Here is a 22070-nt window from a genome sequence, read left to right as displayed (position 1 = left end):
TCATCGGCATATAGTAACAACAAAATGTCTAGAGATTCTTGACTCACAAATATTCCCCTCTCTCCGGAGGAGTGCAACATTGATTCTAATTCAACAATAAGCAAAGAGAACAATATAGGGCTAAGGGTGCAGCCTTGGCGTACACCACTTAGCGTTTCAAAGTAGCAAGTTGCTGTGCTATTTGATAACTTTACAGCCGATTTCACTTTTAAATACATATCTTTAATGACATAAAATAACTTTCCATGTATACCCTTATTTAACATGACATACCACAACAATTTTCTATTTACACAATCAAAGGCTTTTCTAAAATCAACAAATAAACAGTAAAATCTGCCATTAGCTTTAGATAAGTATTTCTGTATTAGACTTTGCAACACAAATATATTATCAACGGTGCTGTATCCAGCCCTAAAACCTGCCTGAGACTCTGGTATCTTATCGTAAATGTCACAAAACATAGTAAGCCGTTTATTAAGAATAAAAGTAAATATTTTACCCAATACATCACTAAGTGTAATACCCCTATAATTGTTAACATCAAATTTGCTGCCTTTCTTATGAAGGGGAGTAAGTAAACCTCGAGCCCAATCCTCAGGAAAATTACCACTATGCAAAATAGCGTTATATAATATAACTAGATAAGGAAGAAGATCACCCTTGCAACACTTTATCATTTCTGGTAGAACTCCATCGGGACCAGCCGCCTTACCATCTTTCAAATGATTAATAGCATGTAAAATTTCTGGTTCAGTGATTTCACAATTCAAAATATCATTTAATTCTTCATCATTACAGACAAAACAGTTAGATTCCTCGTGTTCATAAACAAAACTCTCAGCGGAAGCAAGATTATCATGATCAACATCATAATCAGTTATATTCAAAATATTTTTAAAGTAGGAGACCCATTCTGATGGAGCTATAAACTGAGTTGCATTACTGTTTTTTGATACAAGTCCCTTCACTTGGTTCCAGAAGATCTTAGGACTACAAGTATGAGACATTAAATCCTCAAGTAATCGCTCTTCAAAAATCAATTTCTTTTGTCTACACATATTTCGATACGCATTTCTTAACTGTCTAAACTGTTGTAAATAGTTCAGATCACCAGTTATTCTAAACATATTAAGAATACGATATTTCTCATGTTTCAACTCTTTACATTCGCTATCATGCCATCTTGCTCCTGAAAATGTACATATGTTTGAGCTTGTAATTACCTTCATATCACTGACAGAAGCACAAGTAATGATCAATGATGTCAATTTTGTTACTGCACAATTAACACCGCTAGAAATTTCACCCATGAAATCATCAAAGCTATATGATGATAGCGAGTCCCGAAGTAACTCAGAAAACGCTTCAGCCTTACCAGCACACCATCGGTATCTACAAATAGATTCTGCATTATCAGCATTCATGTTACTGATAACATTCTCTGAATCTGTAACAGCAAACTTAAACACAATGGGAAAATGATCTGACTCACATCTTGTGGCTACACTGAAATCATAATTAGTACTAAATAATTCAGATGAACATAAGCAATAATCAACCATGCTGGCACCCCCACCAGCAAAGCATGTAAAATCCCCGCGGGGATCTGATTTTGTTCTCCCATTCATCATATGTATATCAAGAGAACAGCATAAATCTACTAAATCACAACCATAGGAGTTTACACGATCATCTGTCCACTTTCTAGATATGCTAAAACTGTCAGTTTTATAATTCAAATCTTCCAGTGAAGGAATGTATTTGTTGCCATCCTGTAAAATATAATCCTTTAAGTTGCCTGTTCTAGCATTCATATCACCCATAATCACAAAAACAAAGTCTTCAATATCAGCATCTGTGATGCACGAGAGCAAACAGTTTTCTAAGTAGTCAATCCCTTTCTGCAGTCTTGGATCGCTCCGGACGGATGAATATACAGGGTGAATATACACACACCCATATAAAATATCGTATGTGTAACCAAAAAGTTTCTTATCCAAAAGCACGAAAATACAATCAGTAAAGTCAGACCAGATCTTCTTGATGTATTGACTTGCAAAATGGCTAACGCAAACGGCAACACCGCCTCTGTTATTAAAGTCCCGTTGGTTAATATAAACAGTATGGTTTGTAAATATAGAAGAAATGTCATCTTTATTTACATTGTTCCATATTTCAACAAATCCAATGACATCAAACTTCAGACAATACTGTATAAAATCAGAGTCAGCTAGTTTCTGTTTCAAACCATGAACATTCCATGTTACTATTTCAAACCAAGTACGCGCATCAATCTCTGGCGGCAACTGGTGGACCGGGCCATCTTCCTAGCTTAGGGCGGGCGAACTGATGACATCATCAGACGCACTCACTGCACGTGAAAGTCCTGGCTTGTGACCTGATTTGACAGTTGTGACACAGTCTAAACCCAGGTCATAGGAATAAATATTATCCTCAGTATACAGCTTATCATACCGCAAAAATGCCTTCAAACCTGATTCACGCGCCTGAAACATCTTCGGGAGAAGTTTCTTTCTCTTCTGTCGCACCAATGGGGAGAAGTCCTCAGTAATAAACATACCAGTGTCCTTCAAAGCTTTAGATGCCCTCAGAATAGCGTGTTTGTCCTTGTCGTCTGCTAGCTTAACAATAATAGCCTTCCCCTTCATAATGCGATGTGCCCTTTGAATGTTCACATCATCTAATAACTGCAGATCGTTCCTGAGGACATCTTTTACAATCAGTTCACAATCAGTCCATGACTCTGTTTCATTACCTCTCGGTACACCGTGAAATATCAGATTGTTACGCCTGCTCATATTCTCAAGGTAATCAAGTTTGTCATCCATTGCTTTCATCTGATCTTTCAAACGAAAATTTTCCTCTTCTAGGGCTTGACATCGGTTATTAGTCTCAGAAATCTGCTCTAAAACCACCTTCAGTGTACTCTCAACAGTCTGAAGTTTCAGATTCATATCATCATTAGAACGCTGAATTTTGTCTATCTTACATGACACTTCTCTCAGTTCATCCAACACAGTTTGTAAAGTTTTTTCACTTGCCTTTGAGGATAATGTAAGTTGCTTCTCTCCACCTTTACCTCCAGCAGTAGATCTAGTTTGTACGCCATCATTAGAATCCGGACCTGGGTTGGGTTCGACACCTCCCATCAGTAACAGCATGAGAATGAGGTTCAGCACAACCAAGCGGGTATGTATACCAACCAGCGCGTATAAACGAGGGATGCGTCCACGTCTGGCCTTATTTGCTTTTCTCGTCAATATCTTGATGATCACTGTAGCAAATCCTCCTACAGCCACCCGATATTGTTCCAGACACATTCCCATCGTTGTATTTCAGTAGTTTATATATCACTGACCTCAAATTCTCTTTGAAATACACTTTTACTTCAGACACATGAGTGAGTCGACTACCCAGTCCGCCATGTTGCCTGATTCCTCCAACCATCATCTTCATATCAAGAAAGGAATCATCTCAGCCCTAGTAAGACGAGGTCATTTTGTTCTACCAAGCAACACCTTACCATTGAACTAAGCCACCCAAAACAAGTTTGCACACAGTACAACCACTACCGCGAGCAAGCTAGTGCCACAGACATCACAGAGCAGCACCAAGAAAACCAAAAGATCTCGTCGTCAACAATCTCCACCCTTTGTGATAGGCCTCCCCTGCTTTGGAACCATAAGCCATAAAATCCAGAGACTCTTAAAGAAACAGGTCAACATTGATGTAGTTTTCAAGAGAAGTAACAGCAATCAGAACATAATTAAAGCCGCAGGAAAACCACCATCCATCCAAAAGCAAGACCAATCAGGACCAGTGTACCACATTCCGTGTAATTGTGGACAAGCTTGCACTGGCGAAACAGCAAGGCCAATCAAAACCCGAATTAAAGAACATCAAAGCTCAGTCTCCAAAGTCGACTCTAAGTTGGCTCTATCAGACAATATCCTTGACAACACAATCCTAAGCATCCAGTAGGACAAAATCCAAGCCCTCACCACCTCAAAGGCTTCAAAATCAGAAAACTACAAAAAGCAATCAACATCAAAAGACTGAGGCAGGGCGGGACAACTTCGACAAGGCCAGCAGTCCGAACTTGACCACACAGAAGGAAGCGAGCGTACCATCACTTCGTCGAAGGCCCCAATCAGTCCTAATCCTTTTCTTCGTACTACTGCCTTCACCTGTTTAGATGTTCACCTAATATCACCCCTTTTGTGTACATAACAGGCTTAACCATTCCAGTGTAACTACATCTCATTCTACTCAACTGTATAATCACTGACTCACACCTATAGATATGCTTGTCAACCATACTCTGTACATCCTTGCTTTTTAACGGTGACAGAATCTGCAACAAAAACGTCGCTCATAATCGCTTCATAAAGAAGATGTTCAACCTTTTATCTTATCCTTACTTAATTATGAACATGGTGTGTTTTGGATGAACAATGAATGTAACATAATATATAAAGCTACATGTACGTGTGGTCATGGTTTTTAAAGCAATTACTCAAGTCGTTGTTAAACCATTTAGGTGTGTGTTGAACAGCGAATCTGTCACACAATCTATCAGTTCAATTGCCATTTTCGAAAATTTGTGTCACACAAATCCTTTATACGTTAAACTGAATATTAGGTTGCATGAGTAGAGTATAAACGTGCGAGGGTTTGCACCTTTGTTAAATTACTTGTCGAATTCATATTGATTTCCAGAATAGGGAGGAAGAAGATATTTATGATTGGTGTAATCCTTCACTGCCTTGCATCAATCACCGTCTCATTCTCCCCGGGTTTTGGCGTCTTGGCTTCCCTTACCTTCCTTAACGGCATTGGAAGCGCAGCCATATGGATGAGCGGTTTTGTTGTTGGTAATGTTTTTCTCTATCATATACGCCTAGTGCATGAGTCGAGCCTCTTGGAGAATCCAGAATGGAATACTAGTATGTACTGATACCGTAGGCTTATACTTGGTCGGATAATGAGAACTGTGTGCTTGTAATCGGATCAGGACCAGCAAATCTAGTGGGTGATAACATGAACAGCGTCAGGTCACACAATACAAACATGCGATCTGTGAGGTATGCACATATGGATTTACATTACATATAAAATGTACATGATGAAAAACATTTAGAATAAAACGAATTTCAGTTGTATCACGGCACCTAAACCAGCTGTGCAGAGTTGCGCCCCTTTTGCGTGGCAGATACCTATGCTCGCTGGTTTTAATCCAAGATTCGCACTGCTTATGTTTCCAGGTTTATCAGCTCCGGGGTTTCACTTAAATGGTAAACGTCCAAGTCCTGCATCACGTTTAGGGGCTTTCCTCCTTCATCAAGCTGACACGTCATAACTAGAAATGCAGACATATGCCGATAACATGATAATTAAAACATGCTAGGATATAACAGGTGTGTGTTAATTATGGTATTTTTCATGTAAATTATGAACTTAGCAATGATAACGTTCCAGGTGTGGAGCTAGTTGGCCCGTCTAAGCGTCGATGGACCGGTATGATTCTTGAATTCTTCTGGTCCTCGGCGAACTTTGTCGTTGTTGCCGCCTACTTTATCCGCAAATGGCAACATCTACAACTGGTTCTGTCAACACCAACAATTCTCTTTCTAACGTACTACTGGTAAGCACAGAGTTTACGATACATTCTAACGTTTAAGTGAAGTTCAAGAAAGTGACATTGTTATGTGAATGAGTTGGGTTTAACACGGCTTAGTTAGCTACAGATTGCATGACAATACGCTTGGCTTTTAGGGGTGCAGGTGGCCCATTGGTCTAAGGAGCTGTAATTCGCTGTGCAGAGTTGCGTCCCCTAGACGTGATCGTAGGTTCGAATCCTGCTTCTCCCTGATTATGCAACTGGGTTTACCAGCACTACACCTGTGCTCGTTGATAGTAGTATTCTAAAGTGGTTAACTTCTAAGACCCACAACATTTCGGGAACTGCTTCCATATCAAGCTAATTAGCCTGATATGAATGACCTTAAGCCACATTTAATGATGGTTTTATACCTCGTACAGGTTTATGCCGGAATCTCCCCGCTGGTTGATCAGCAAGAAGAGATATGCAAAGGCGGATGCAGTGATACGCCATGCTGCGAAGGTCAACAAAGTAACCTTGCCGTCTGACCTGTCCCTTGGAAATATACTGGACAGCGATAGATCAGAACCTATGTGGACCATATTAACAAGCCCAACCCTTGTAGCAAGATGTACCATTGTCTTTCTAAATTGGTACGTTTGTTTATCACTCTTAATAATTATTCACGTGACCTGAGCTTTATGGTATAGCAATAATAAATGCAATTTGTGTCGATTTACATATTTTCCTGTCTGTAAAACCCCAAGCAAGTTAATGATAAGATTTCAATTCTGTCTGAGATTTTAAAGAAGTGTACGCATAAGTTTACATTTTTTAACGACCGTAAAGCATGTTTAATTTATTCGCTGCAAAATATTTTCACCCACTGATGGGCGGTGGTTGTCTTGAAACCTTGTTCAGCGTGTATGTCTATTCTGGTGCTAACGTTCGAACACAGCTATTTGTTGGTTTCATAAATATAAGCTGTTTACGCATGATAATTCTTTGTAGAAGTTACGTTACTGTCTGAAATATCGCAGACCCTTAAATCTTCGCTCACTCATTCAGCATGAAGCATACGTGTATATCTAAATGAGATGGCGTCGTGTTTTCAACAACACTAACCGTTAACTGACCAACTTGGGGCTAGCAAACGAAAATTGTTTCAGAATTGTGTGCATATTTTACGTTCTACGGATGAAATTTATCTCATACGTTGAATATCTGAACACGATTTTGGATTTGGTTAACTGTCAAATTGTTTTGCATAACACTTTACCGAATTGTTTGTGCAAGATTGAAGTGCTAGGTTTAATATTTCTGGTAATTGTTCAGGTTGGTATGTAGTCTGGGGTATTTCGGTCTCGGCCTCAATGTGGCAAGTCTCGGTGGCAGCGTCTACGCCAACAGCCTCATCGCAGGAGCAACAGAATTCGTCTCCATCATCGTCTGCATTCTCCTTCTGGACCGCATCGGCAGGAAGTCCCTACATTGTGCGGCCATGATCCTTGGTGGCATCTGCTGCACCGCCACAATCCTGCCTGTCTTGTATGGATCTGGAGGTAAGTAATTATGAGATGAATAAACTGCTTACTGTTTAACGTCTTTGCAACTATTCAAGATGGGATTTAGGAGCAACTTTATTTTCAGCCATGAATGAGAGAGTAGGTCTGTACGCCAATTAAGCAACATTCAAGCCATATCACAGCAAGGGACACTGGAAATGACCTTAATCCTTAGCCTGCTGAATTGTTTCAGCATAAGGTGCTGCAGTGAGGGTGGAATTTCAAACAGTCTGTGCTTCATTATACAAGGGACAATTGAAGAGATATTTTGCACATTCATTCTCGATAGAAAACGACACACAACTATATAGAAATATCCTGATGTTTTCAATCATACCAAGGTTAAGGCCAAAGCGAACATAAAAATGGTAAATTTTCTTAAACTTACCTAAATTACGTGATTGAAGGTGATATGCGTTTCATGTTAGGAACCTGTCTAAATCGTTACATTTGGGCTAATTGGTTTCAATAATTACATCTCCGATATCTTATTTTTAACTGAGTATAAATTCGATTTTTGTATCGGTAAATAACAGCGCGATGGTAAAGTATGAACTATTTCAGTAAATTTTCGAGGTCATCATGTCAGTTGCAGAAAAAAGAACATTCGAGTTACGTCATCTTACGTGTCATGTTATAATATTTGCAGAAAACAATAAATCCTAATTTCTAGTGCTTTTGATGAATGTTGACGTTGTACGAAAAATACAAATCCCGTGTCGTGATGCGAGCAGACGTACTCAAGTCAACCATGCCGCGCTTCGCCCGACCTCAACTTAACGTATTGGCATTTTAATATCCACAAAATATACATTGCCTTCACATATATCCGTTCTTCTTAATCGAAGAATGTTTCCTTTGTAATTTTCCGTTTAATATGACAAGAGAAAAACGAAATTTTTCAGTAAGTGCAAAGGTCACCAGTTATAATGTCACAGACAGGGATAGTCTACTAATAATCTTACATTACAAAACAATTACAGTATTTTTTTAATATTTGGCCTGCCACATACAGAATAAACACGTATCACTGCAATGTAGCCGAAATCACCACTAATAAGAAATTTCAATGTGTACAATCACCATTCGATGTTACGTTGAATGTAAAGGGATATGATTCAAAATGTGTTTCGAAATAACATTCGTGTGTTGCTGAATATAACATATACGCAACTGCGTGATTTATATATAAAAAATACGTTAGTGTCACATTAAATTTGGCATAGTTAAAGGGTTTTTGCTTTTAAAATACATTGATAGCTGGCATGAATTTAGTATAATTTCACGAAACATTTTAAAATTTATTCCATAAATATAAATACCGCCATGATTGCGTATTGATGATAGATTTGTTAATGTTTAGTTATTTACAGCTGTTCACATGTTTTTAACATTTTATTTATACAAGTTGTATTATATATTTCGTAGTTATTTTTTCCACAGAGATTATGTTTATGACACTAAATATTGGTCTACACATCAACACAAAGTGATCAATCATCAATTATTATCTTTCACCTGGAAATCAGTTAAGTGAATAAGTAACTATTTTATAATTATGTTATTATTAAATTTAGTATTTTATGAATAATAAATAAATAGATATAATCCTTAACATATGCATACAAACCTCATATGGAGATTATTCTTGTGTATTAAGTGGTTTGTTTCACAACAAAACATTTCTTAAACATAACTGTAATTGGTATATGATACATTAATTTCTTGTAACAGTACATGATATTTCTTTAGTTTAATCACAAGAACCAGGTTGGCTCTTAAACTGGTGAGGTAGCCATATATCTATAAGAGAATGTTATCTTTTGAAAAAGGAATAGGGCACATATATGTTTATTGATAATTTTGGCAGTTATGATCTTTTGGAGAAAAAGACAAGGAAATTATCATACCTTATGTATTTTTTCTGGGTTCTCACCAATGAAATAATGTGCACAGGTTTGTTGTAGTATGTTCATGTTTGTCCCTAATGGTAAATGAACCAGTGTAAACTGTGGTCAAGACGTTATCGTCTATCAGTCAATGTGATGTACACAAATTCAAAATAAATGCAGATCACACTGAATTCCCGCAAGCTTCCAGCGTTATTCCAGATTCAAGAACGGAGCATGTCCCTTTTCAAGACATTTCGACAGTGACAAAATTATGTACATTCGTGAGTGCACGAATATTACGTTGAGAAGGAACGTTTAGGTGTATTCAGCTTTGGCGTTGCTGATTGAAGAAACATTGGAAAGTTTTGAACTGATCCATGTGTTAGCCTTGAGCCAAACACTTCACAGAACACTGAACTACTTCAGAAAGAAATTCAAAGTATATTTCCTTTATGTACCGTGCCATGTACATGGCTAACACGATCTCCCAGGAGATTTCAAATGAGAATGGAGACCCCTTGCTGGTGCAGGCAACCTTGCTGGTACTTTCAAAGATCATTCTCTTCAGGATACCTCTTCTAGAAATCAAACTAGTACAGATCAATTTCAGTGCGCAGTGTGATGATCCTAAAACTGAAGTACTAGATGAGCATTTTCTACCAATGAGACTTCCAAGGCACCTGTTTGTTTCTACTACCCAGATGATGTTTTGATGAGAACATGGAAACCTCCATAAGCTTCTGCTGAAGATGAGTGTAAAGGTTTTTACCAAATTGTGAACAAGTGATGAGTTCGGTCCGCGAAACTACTATGGCTTGTCATTTGGGTCTTTTACCATTTTAGTTTATTTCATTCACTTCAGGCTTTTTGAAATATGATTAGGAATAACTGATTTGAAGCTGGGAAGGCCTTGGATACAAGCATTCCTTTCCAGTTATGGGGTCAGTTCAGGAGTCCCTTAGAGTTTAGCCTTTGGTCACATGGTCAGAAGACGACTTAACAATTTGAAAGAACAATGGCCTCATGATCAATTAGATTTGATTTTACTTGATGTTCTTTCCAAAGTAGACTTCTGACAGCTACTGAAGATTCCAGGGACAATTTTAAGTAATAGCAGGACGAAATTAAAGTCTGTTATGAAAACAATTCCAGTCCTGGCAATAGTGTGGTACCTGATCAACTTTGGAGTTTACCAGTTAGCATGTGCAGTTTGATGATGTTGAAGAGAAGGCTAGCTAGTCTTAAAATTCTGAGGTATCAAACAATCTTGATTTGAAGTAAGCTCTTCTTACTCCAGAACAAAAGTGACAGATGCCAGATTTAAATCACGTGTGTCCATTTGTTTCTAGAAGTATGTGGTCGTACCAACTTAGTTAGGCATGACAGATATATAGATTATGCACTGCCTATGAATAAATCATCCTAAGAGCATGAATCCTCACAAGCATGAGCTTGACCAAAAGGAAGTCAAGTTTATGATAGTGAATGACATAAAACCCAGTGAGAGCAAGTGGAGTTCATCATGCATCCTGGTACCCAAGCCCGACAACACCTTCCAGTGTTTTACCAACTTGAAACTGAATCGTTCCATACCAAGAATTGATGACTGTTTTGACAGAATAGGTCAAGATCCCACTAACTGAGCGTGCAAAGAATATTGATAAACTTTTCAGTACAAAGGTATGCCGTCTACCTTTCAGTGCCTCGTCAATGACATCACTCAAGGTCTACACGATGCAGTGTCTTACATTGACGACTTGATGTTCAATGGATTGGGGCGAACATTTGACTTTCACAGACATAATTGACTGTGAATTTGCTCAGGCACATGTGTCTTAGGTCATGTACAACCAATTAAAGCACAAGTAGAAGCTATTGCAAATTCCCCAGTTCCAACAAATATAAAGGAACTTAGGTATTGCAGGTTACTACAGAAAAAATAGCATTGCCGGGAAGACTATGCAAGAGAAAAAGCCATACGTATGAATTCTCCAGTCTTGAAACACCTCCTTTTGAGAATTTGTTGAAAGTGAAATGCCTACTGGCAGTGTCACAGAAAGAAACAGCATTGATCACCCTGATTGTTACTTTTGAAAGAAATTTGAAGGCTCCAGAAAATATATTCTACAATTGAGAAAGAAATCACAACTTTGCTTTTATCATTGCACCATTTTGAGGTGTATTTGGGAGGTGTCCACAAATCACATGAAGAAAAATAATGAGATTGATGACGTGAAGTGTGTCTTTACAAAAGTTTAATCTTTAAATTAAGCATATCAAGGATAGAAAGACATATGATTGCCGATGTTCTTTCTAGAGTAAGTTGATTGGATAAGTACACAAACGCAGCTGTGCTAATTATACAGGTGTTCGTCTTAGAGTGTGTTATGTAAACTGTATCTGTGAAGTGGTCCATTTTAAGGGTGTTCACTCTATTCAAACTTTTTTATCTTAAACAAAAGTGTCGAAAACTGTTTCCATACTCATAAGAAATCTTTATATCCAAATACACATGTTAGCTGAATACCGGTTGATTGTGAAGGGCTAAAGGAAGTGAGTCGTGACTGAACAAGAAACATTTTATACTTCTAAACTTATTTTTGTCGTCAGATCTCAACTGGATAACCATAATGCTGGCACTTGTGGGTCGAGCTTTCGTATCTGCAAGCTTCGCAGTTGTCACGCTGTACACTTCTGAGTTGTTTCCAACGGTCGTCAGGAACTCAGTGATGGCCGTTGCATCTATATGTTCGAGAATAGGAGGAGTCATATCACCCTATATCGCCAACTTGGTAACTAAACTTTGGTTTTCATTTTACAGTAATAATTGACTGCCTAGCCTCTTTTGTCATTTCTCAGAGGTTGTATCTATTCCCAGAAATTTAAACTATTTTGTTATGCTGTTAATATAACATGAGTGTGTGAATGCATATTAGAACAATATCACCTTTCAAATTCCAGAACATTTTGGGTGAAATGTAAAGAATTTGTTTATTGGGTCAACGGAAAGCAGCGGAATGTTAACATATGACACACGCCACCACAGTCGCGGATGTTGACATGATCATGATATGTCTAAAGTAAAATGTATAGGCCATCAGCAGTCGTTGTCGAGAGTGCTCAACCCGGGACTTAAGAACTCTTCGTGGACGCAATGGGATTGGTAGTCCACTCGGCGTGTTGTTGCAGTGCAAGCTGTTCCAGAGACTGCGACTGTGGTTGACTCCGTCTATCAAACTCAACACATGAATGTTCAATAGGGTCATTCTTGATTATCAAGAGTGTCAGGTTAGGACCTGAATGTTGTTCTTTTCTGGGTATGGCAGTTATGAATTGTGCATTATGTAATCTGGCGTTGGCGTTTTGCATAATTAGAGTGACCTATGGATGCCTTATTTCACTCGGTACCGATGTCAAGTCAGTTGCCATGAACGTGAACCAAGTTAGTCCTGCGATTTTGCGAGATATTTGTCCACCATGACAGTAACTCTACTGAATGTGTCGAGTTCCTGTATGCGCAAAACCTTCTCGCCGATGTCAATACACACGAAATATTCCATCTTCATGACGACAAAAAAGCGTAACGCGTCACTGAACCACACAGTTCCCAATTGCATGTGAAGCCATATTAAGTGTAGTCGACGATGTTGGCCCGTCAAAACAACACTTCGAAGCCGTCTTTCTTGAAGACATTCCCCACGTCTTGACCAATATCCTTGGCAAACCTGGTATTGGGGATGCTGAAGATATGTCTTGGTGGTCTTTTGCCGAAGGTGATGAACCCTCGAATAGCGGCCATCGGCTGTGGCGGTCACAGGTGATCTGCCAGATCTGGGAAAATCACGTGTTGTCCCTTGGTGTTGGTAACGATTCCATTGTCTGGTCATGTAGTTGTGGAAACATGAAACGCCCCGGCTACGGCCGACCATGATTCACACGTTTCCAAGCGACCAATAGAGTTGTTAGTTTCTGTTTCTGCATCGTGTGTTTGCTGTTGTGCAGCCCTCCGGATGAAGAGGTCAGGTAAAAGACCTGAAACAGTCTGTTAACCCAGAAATCTGAACGTAGAATAACTTCGTGTGAAATTAACAAAACAACCAACAAATGGAATACAAGCAAGCAATGTATACTGAACAACAAAAGTTCCTGTGACATTGAATAAGATTTAATGCAAAGTTTTTTACAAAATCTGAAACAATTTCGGTTTGCAACAGATAAAAGACTCCTGTAAGTGTTCAAATGGTTTAATTTGCCATACTGACTTCAGAAAATGCGTGATTTCATAAAAAAACAGAAACATGCCAAAATGTCAATTTACAAATCAATAGCGTGTGTGTCCACCTCTGGTTGCGATGGACGCAACACATCTTCGTCTCATGGAATTGACCAGGCGTCGCACAAAGTGTGGGATATCTGTCCATATCTGCTGGAGCATGTTTCGAAGTTCCAGGAGTGTCTGTGGAACACGTGGTTGATGTCGAAGGCGCCGATCCATCTCATCCCACATGTGCTCGATTGGTGAGAGATCAGGGGAGCGAGCCGGCCAGGGGATGACATTCACGTTGTTTTGTTGAAGAGTGTCCTGAACAAGTCGAGCAATATGAGGCCGGGCGTTGTCATGTTGAAAGGTAATGCCTGGGCAATGACGACGCAAAAACGGTAGAACAAGACGGCCGATGGTCTCGTCGCGGTAGCGCTGCCCATTGAGATTTCCCTCTACCACTACCAAACGGGTCCTTTGTCTTGCTGTAAGCCCACCCCATACCATAACGCTGCCGCCCCCGAACCGATCTTCCATGACACAATGATTGACGTAACGTTCACCTCGACGTCGGTACACTCGAATCCGTCCATCGCTGTGGCTGAGGTGAAAACGAGACTCGTCAGTGAATAGAACTTGTCCCCACTGCGTGGCCGTCCAACGTAGACGCTGTCTGCACCACTACAGACGTGCTTGACGGTGGTTTCCTGTCAAAATGTTACGTCTGGTGGGTCTTCTGGCGACAATCCGTGCACATCTGAGGCGACGGTTTGGGAAGACATTCGTCGAAGGCCAGGGATGCTTCTTGCAGTCACTGTTGCTGGCTGGAATCGATTACGTAGGTGTGTTGTTCGAATCCACTTGTCATGTCGATTATTGGTTACGCGTGGCCTGCCACTCCGAGGATTATGTCTGACTGCATTCGTCTGTTGCCAACGTTGCAATAAACACCAAATGGTGTTTCTTTGGACGTTAAATTGTGTTGCAACTGTTACATCACGTTGACTCGATCCTGCTTCAAGCATACCAATGGCTCGCAGACGTTCATTTTCGGACAGGCGTGGCATTTCGTAATGTTGAATAATTGCGTAATTTTGTTGTTTTTCTGAGTTGTTGTTGTCAGCACCAAGCTAAACAATGCATATGGAATCCCGTTAACGCATATGTTTTTATACCCATTCTTGGGTAGTGAAATGCATGGGGCTTGCATAAAAGTCAACTTTTGCATGGAATGCATGCTTTCTGTAGCAGTTGCGTTTTTGTGACTTGATTCCATTCGTGTACTACTATATTGAAAACCAAACTTTACTTGTTTGAAAAATACACTAAAATATTGGTGTCACAGGAACTTTTGTTGTTAAGTATATTGCAAATTTCACGAAATTTACAATTCAATACAAATTACTGCACATCAATTACAATGACAGTAAACAAAAGAGTGGTAGTACAATATTCAATGACAGTGTTGAATATGATGACAGTGGTCATTATCAAATACTAAAATACTGTGGTGATAGCAAAAATGAGTGATCGTAATATATTAACGCAGCGGCGACAGTGGTCAAGTTTCCGAGGTGGCCTTAGCTGGGAATCCGGGGTGATGAGTGATCCTCACACGAAAGCTGGTCTTGATGTAATAAATGTGTGAGAGATACGAGAGGCACGCCCTTATCCCCTTACATACAGTCTAACTAGATACTGATTTTTTCTACACAGTGCCCTCACAAGGTAGAATGTTCCACATGTTTCTATAACACACTATCACAGTCCACAGTGTTCCGGACGTTTACACGTGACACTAGCATCTAAATTATAGTAACTAATCACTGTCTAAGTACAATGAAACGTGCGTCTACTGAATCTCAACAGGAACAATGCAACACAGCTACATTCACTGTTCAACAATAACATACACTGCCACATATATAACAAAACCCTGTTCGTTTATAGGCTATGCCTCGACAAGAATTTAATTTCTGTGCACAGACACAGCAACCTCATTATTGGCAAATGTAGGGATAGATAAAAGATTGAGAGATTGCTGTCTCCGTGCACACTCCACCAGAAGCGAACCACTACGGAGACGGGTGACGTTCTTGACCTCACCGCAAATCCCGGAAACAGCCTTTGAAATAGCAAAAGGATTTAATTTGATGGGTAAATTATCAGCAGCCTCAATCACCAGGAATTTAGCCCAGGAATCAATATTTTGAGAAAGATTTCCATTTGAAATATCAATTTCCTCCAGACGTCTCCTTTTTCATTTTGAGATAAACCAGATTTTTGTTGAGCCATAATGAAAGAAAATGATTCAGCACCCCTATTCCCCACTCGCCATCGTGTGTCAACGAGGACAGTGTTACACTACTGCATAGAAGTTCATTCCCCTTACACGCATGGGCAACGCGTTACGCAACCCGTGTGCACCCCGTTGGTCACCCGTGTGAAACCCGTCCGCCACGCTTGTGATACCCGTGTGCAACGCGTTCATGTTGAGTCTCTGTTGAACTTCATTCCTTAGCAATCGGAAAAGTCTGGAGTAGGTACCTATCTGACGATCCGGCACTAAGGTATAGACAAGAGAGTATGCTGTAGAGCCGTCCACAAACCAGGGCAGGCGGTGAAAGTTCTATGGTTGTGTTCTGTAGAATTCCTAAGGGTATTACCAACTGTGGTCACTTCCCCTTTACAGGTGGTCTTCACACGCTTCCAGTGAATACAAGTTTGTCTCTCTACATTCTTGGTGTGATGATATCCATTAAACAAAACGTGTGTGCTTCCTTTCTGTAAAACAATAAACTCAACATTCTGGAGACCGGCCTAATGATATGCAGTCATTTTTTCACAACGCTTACATTCCACAGCTAACGTACGCTTAATACAATTGGTTGAAATTGGTTTATTTGAATACTTTAGGTACATTCATGTACAACCTTTACTCGGTATTAAACCAATTCCCGGAACAGTGTTTAAATAAGCAAACTGGCTTGTTCACCAATTTAGGTCTCTTTGGAAATATAATATGTTTAAACAAACCAGTCTTAAGTTAATTGATATAATCTTTTACTCAATTTCAGTCAATCTTTCCAAATGTTAATCCAGCTAGCTTATCTGTTCTTGGTTCATCCTTTACACTCATGAATAATTAGTCTTTGGGACTGTTCCATTATAAGTAGGTGAAATCCCTTTGTTGGTTTAGGGGTATTGGGCTGTAGGTTTTTTGGCATGTAGGGGCTTTTGGAGATAAGCGTTCATGTTGCACATGCAGATTGCGAAGATGCAAAGGTGACGTGGTTAGCTAGTAGATGCACTTTAGCGACAACTGATTTTGCGATTTGGCGACTGTAACAATGGTCATATGTTTGGACGACCAAAATATATATTTGTGATTCCTGAATCACTGTGTGTCTTAATATATAACTGATTTCATTCATTATGCGTTTCCATTTCCGTGGAGTACGGCTGGTAATATATGAATGATATGCTTAGTGGTCGCTCAGGTAATAATATAGCATTAATATTGTTGACTACAGCGTCAACTAAACGATTTAAAATTCTCACTGAGAATTGCCCAAAATTTGAAAAACCCAATGTACATATATGACGAACTGCTAATGCATTGACATTTCCAACCAAGGCACTCGTGATTCCTGGCGACTTTGGACGGGCTGTTCCACTGATTATATTCGGGGTTTCGATGGTTGGGGCTGGTGTGTTGGCCTTACTTCTACCGGAGACACTCAACAAAAATCTCCCAGAGTCCATAGATGACGCCAAGAAGATGGGGAGGTATCTCTCTCTCATACATTTTGATGTTTTATTTTGTTTTAATTATCATGGCCTGTCACATCATATTACTTATACAAATGATCATGACCCACGGCAGTGCACAATACTTTTCACTTTGCACAATATAAAAATGTCATTGTTTGAATTAACTAGTTTTTGTTTGTATGTTTGTTGTCAAACGCCGCACTCAGCAATATTCGAGCTGTATGACGACGGTCTAGGAGGGAAGTTGAAACCAATGTATCCGCAGATCATTTGAATGTGCCTGAGAGTTGAGAGAAGGAATTTGTTGAGTAATTGAAGATACTGATCATGACATTACAAGCTTTCTTTTAGGGTCAACCACAAGTTTGATGCATCCCATGTTGATGTTAACAACCATGGACATTACGAGGAAGGAATACATTTGAATGGCAAACAGAGAGGAAGAATGCAAATCATCATGGACAACATTTAGACAGACAGATTCAGCTCTCATATGTGGGTCAAGGGCACAATGGTATTTTGTTGTAGAAAAATTCGTCGCGGAGCACCATTTGTATATCGGACCTGAATAGATGTACACGTTTTGTTTAATTAATTTATCAATTTATCATCTTTCTTTCAAATGTCTTTTCATTAACTGTACACATTTTCTTAGTGTTGGATACGCATAATACTAGTCAGGCAGGGATTTAATTCTTATATCTACATATACTGGACATATACTCAACTGCAAAAGAATGTTTTTGTTTGTGAAATACACAAAATGGTAGTTTGTGAAAAGAAATGTATACACACGTAAAGAGACGCTCTGAGGAAACACTGTTCACTATTTCCATCATTCTTTTTGAGCACGTCCCAGGAACAAGTCGTTTCGTCTAGGCGCAGTGCAAACAAATCACATGCTAAAATGCGTGTCAATAATTTATATGCCACCATATTGACAGGTACCATGGTTCGATTAACTGAACTGAGGACGAGCGTTGTCCTGTTGAAATGTCAATCCCGGGCCATGACGTTGCAGGAAAGGAATGACCACAGGCCTCAGAATCTGATCTCTGTAGCCAACACCGGTGAGATTGCCGTGAACAACCACCAAAGGGGTTCGGTGCTGTGCTGTTATCCCACCCCAAATCATCACAGAGCCACATCCAAAACGATTCCTCACCACAATACAGTTGCGTGCATAACGTTCTCCCAAACGCCGGTAGACACGTTGGCGCCCGTCACTGTGGGAAATGTTGAACCTCGATTCATCTGTAAAGACAACATTTCTCCACCATATTCGAGGTTGGCGAACATGATTTCGACACCATCTTAGACGGTTGACTCGATGACGGTGTGTCAGGATGGGACGTATGGCAGGGCGTCGTGGTCGAATCCCGTACTGACGTAAACGATTCCTGACAGTGTTGGGATGCGGCGCAGTCCAGGATTTGTCTGGGACGTCGTTACTGCCGTTTGAAACCTGTGTCGGAGATGTGTAACTCGAATCCATCTGTCCTGTCTTGGCGTCGTTACTCAGGGACGTCCTGAACGTGGGTGGTCGGCAACGTCATTTGTGTTCTGATAACGCCTCACCAATGCCGATATCGTGTTACGATGGCATTGGAAATGTGTTGCCACCTGTTTTTGCCTCATTCCCGCTCGGATCATTCCAATGGCTTCATGACGCTGTGCAGCTGTCAATCTTGGCATGATTCGCTTGTGATATGCTTGTGTCTGCGCCTGAGAAGTTTTGAATTTTTGAATGACCACAGATCATGCTTTCCAAAGTGACAGCGAATTTTGAGTTGCACATGCTGTGTACAGCTGCACATGATGCACGTGCAGTAACATCAATGACGTCATATCGCATGGCACGTGCATGAGCGTTTGAATGTCTCCAATAATAAACCTATCTTTCATATATGAACGGTGTGCCCTTATATCTATATTTTCTCCGTGCACTGTTTCTTTATGTGGCTAGTATATATATTTTATGTACAACTTGCGTTTAAGTATATTAATAAAACATGGTATTCTTCTTCTTGGCTTTATTTGCAGTAAAGGTACATGTACATCGATGTAAAAAAATCATTATCTTTGAAATGTCTGTATAATTGTGTATTAAGGGTATCTGAACTTCTTTCAACATCAGCATTAACATATTGGCTGACATATCTTAAACAGAGATTTAATGTATACGTTACTAAGCTGAATACATTTCTTTATCTGGATGCCTTGAAAGTACTTCCAATACTTTTGTAAATACCCTTCGACATGAAATTCTTAAGCCAAGTTATTTGTAGTATGATACTACTTCAAGTCTTTCTTGGGCCAAAGAACCATTTCTCATGTTTAGATATCTTTCCACCTTTCTTGAAAATAACAACTTTAGTTTTGTTAGTATTTACAGAAACTCCCCACTTAGCAAAATATTTATATATAACATCAATCTTTTTCTGTAAATTTAGAACACTATCTGCAACAACATCCGCAAGCAGTAAAATCGATAAAGCCTTTCAACGTCGCCTAAAAAATAACACCACAATCGGTGTTCACGACAAGTTTATCAATGGACAACCTAAAAGGAGCAGTGATAGTGTACATCATTGAATCTTACACATTGAATATGTCAGTCATGTTATTTTTACTGCATCTCACAGCTGCCTTCACGTTTCCATATATACTCCTCAGTAGTGTACTTATCTTAAGATGTATACCTTTACCGAGCAACATTTAAAGAAGTTATTTCGATCCACAGTTTCAAATGCTTTTTTGAATTCCACAAAGATACAGTAAAATTGTCCACGCTTCGAACTGACCAGTGGGAATTATGTTTCAATGCGATTGAGGAAAACGTGAGTGAATATTGTGACACTAAAGCAACTTTTAACTGCATTGTCACTTTTGGTATGAAAATGGTAACAGTTCAGAAAAAACAACAGCCTTCTTATGATAATTCTCATTAGTACGTTGTATCTAATTACAGTGTCGGCCTTATTTACAGGTGATTCTACAATACCTGCTCTCGGTCAATTACGATCTACCACACCACGCGTGAATAAACAGTTATGCAGGTGTTGCTGTGGGCAAATACCTAGCCTGAAAATGTTTATTTTTTTCAGGATACATGTTTTACAAATGTTCGTTGATATGTGGATATATTAAGCACAAAGACAAAAAAATGTTTATGAAAGATGAATTAGTGCCTTGATATAACCATCGAAATGTGTATCATCGTTTAATGGGGTCATTCAATAAACGTATGTTTGGAGGAGATATCAAAGGAGCCGCCCAATATACACAGTGTCGTCCGGTGAACTACCACCCCACCCTGTCCATTAGAGTTATGTAATCGGTACACAAACATATTTGATGCGGCGTCAGTCTCAACCGACTGTAAATAGGGAAAATGGTGAAAACAAATTGAAATAGATTTTAATAAAACATTATTGTACTAAATAACTCGCAAAAGCGGTGCCTAAAATTGTTTGACCGTGTTATGTGTGTTGTAAACTGACGAATAGCAAGTAATTGTCATGCTAGCGCTGTACGCATGGTTCCATATACAAATTCAGTTATACAACCGGTATGAAACTGAGAACTGAGATACCAAGTACAACCTGCATTCACACACGGAAGCAATATACTTGTGTGTATGCCCTCTCCTCTAAAAAATGTATCACTAAAGTATTAACATTGTAATAAATATAGTAATGATAAAACTTGGTAATTTGGTAGGTCTCCGACAGATATGATTTTCAGTTTTTTTACACCTTTGATTGATACGGATTACGTACCTGTAGTCTAGTCACTGTCTCTAATGTATCTGCTTGTTAGAAATTTCAAATGTCTTGTTATAGCACTGTTCCTAAAATACGGCAGTTTCTTTTATCGGGTATAAATAGTTGATTCGTCTTGTCACGCAGTCATTTTTACTTGATCGAATGATTTCCACAAAAAATTACGGCAGAGAGTTTTGTATTTTATTATATTTTTAGAAGATTTTAGAAGATGCTTACACAGAACGTAAAACTGATAACATTCAAACATGTAATTAGTACACAGTTAATTGTTACATATAATTTCCTGCATATTCCTTTTTGAACAAAAAGCCTACATGTATACTGATATCGGTGTCCACTGTTAAAAGGGTATTAGTGCAGTCAGCCATGGTAAATGGATAGACAATAATAAGGTGATTAATTATAGTCTGTTGCAGAATATGCGGTATAAGTGTAGTCATTGATACATATACACATTACACATATACAGATGAAATACACGATATGATGCAGTGCAAGAACAAATTAGAACAGCCAACACGGCTGAGATACAGCATCGGCATACTCAACTGGAGTTGTTTTCTGCCGGTCGTAAGTTCATTGTTTGACTGAGCACACTCGTGTCGGGGTTGCGATATTTTCTTCACTTTGTTGGCAGCCTGCCACCGGTCTGAATTTTGAGAAAGGTCTCAGCATGGGACTGTTAATTACTTCTTAATGATGTCTACAAGCTTACAAACTTGTAGATGTTGGGTGCGGTTAGGACCAAACTTTTTCAGCTCAGAGTGTTAGTGGTCCTGGAACCCATAGTGTCAAACAGGTTCTGCACAATACGTCCATCAGATTCTACTGTTCAGCAACATTGTCACTGAATTTCAGAACTCTGGCATGATATAATAATCAAGGATTTCGAAGGTGAACGAGGGGAAAGGCAGACGCACGTGGATTTACCCTCAGGTTATTATTGTCTGGAGTTCACATTTTGGGGCATTTCATATACTAATTGAACAGAGTTCCCCTGCACATGTCCACTTTAGTGATACAGACTGTAACCAAAAATGCAATGAGCCGTAGCTCTTAATCCCTTATAACAACTGTAACAACAACCAGGGTGAGGACACAGTAAGGTTAAACCGTGTCCAACAGACAATCTGAGGTGGCTATCTCCCATCAAGTCAGCTCTGT

The 22070-nt window shown here is 39.4% G+C and overlaps 1 protein-coding gene across 1 annotated transcript; it reads left to right on the top strand.

Moving 5' to 3' along the window:
• The first annotated feature begins 5543 nt into the window (after positions 1-5543).
• On the top strand, positions 5544-18133 carry LOC124153110 (organic cation transporter protein-like). Its single transcript, XM_048384290.1, has 6 exons — positions 5544-5668; positions 6067-6279; positions 6962-7188; positions 11694-11875; positions 16982-17133; positions 17470-18133. Exons 1-6 carry the CDS (start codon positions 5544-5546, stop codon positions 17588-17590), a joined length of 1020 nt encoding a protein of 339 aa, XP_048240247.1. The 3' UTR covers positions 17591-18133.
• Positions 18134-22070: the final 3937 nt, after the last annotated feature.

Source organism: Haliotis rufescens, unplaced genomic scaffold, assembly GCF_023055435.1.
Source record: "Haliotis rufescens isolate VD_foot unplaced genomic scaffold, xgHalRufe1.0.p SCAF_5, whole genome shotgun sequence".
NCBI lineage: Eukaryota > Metazoa > Mollusca > Gastropoda > Lepetellida > Haliotidae > Haliotis > Haliotis rufescens.
Note: the sequence above shows the minus strand (reverse complement) of the source record. Positions and strands in the feature narration are given on the sequence as shown.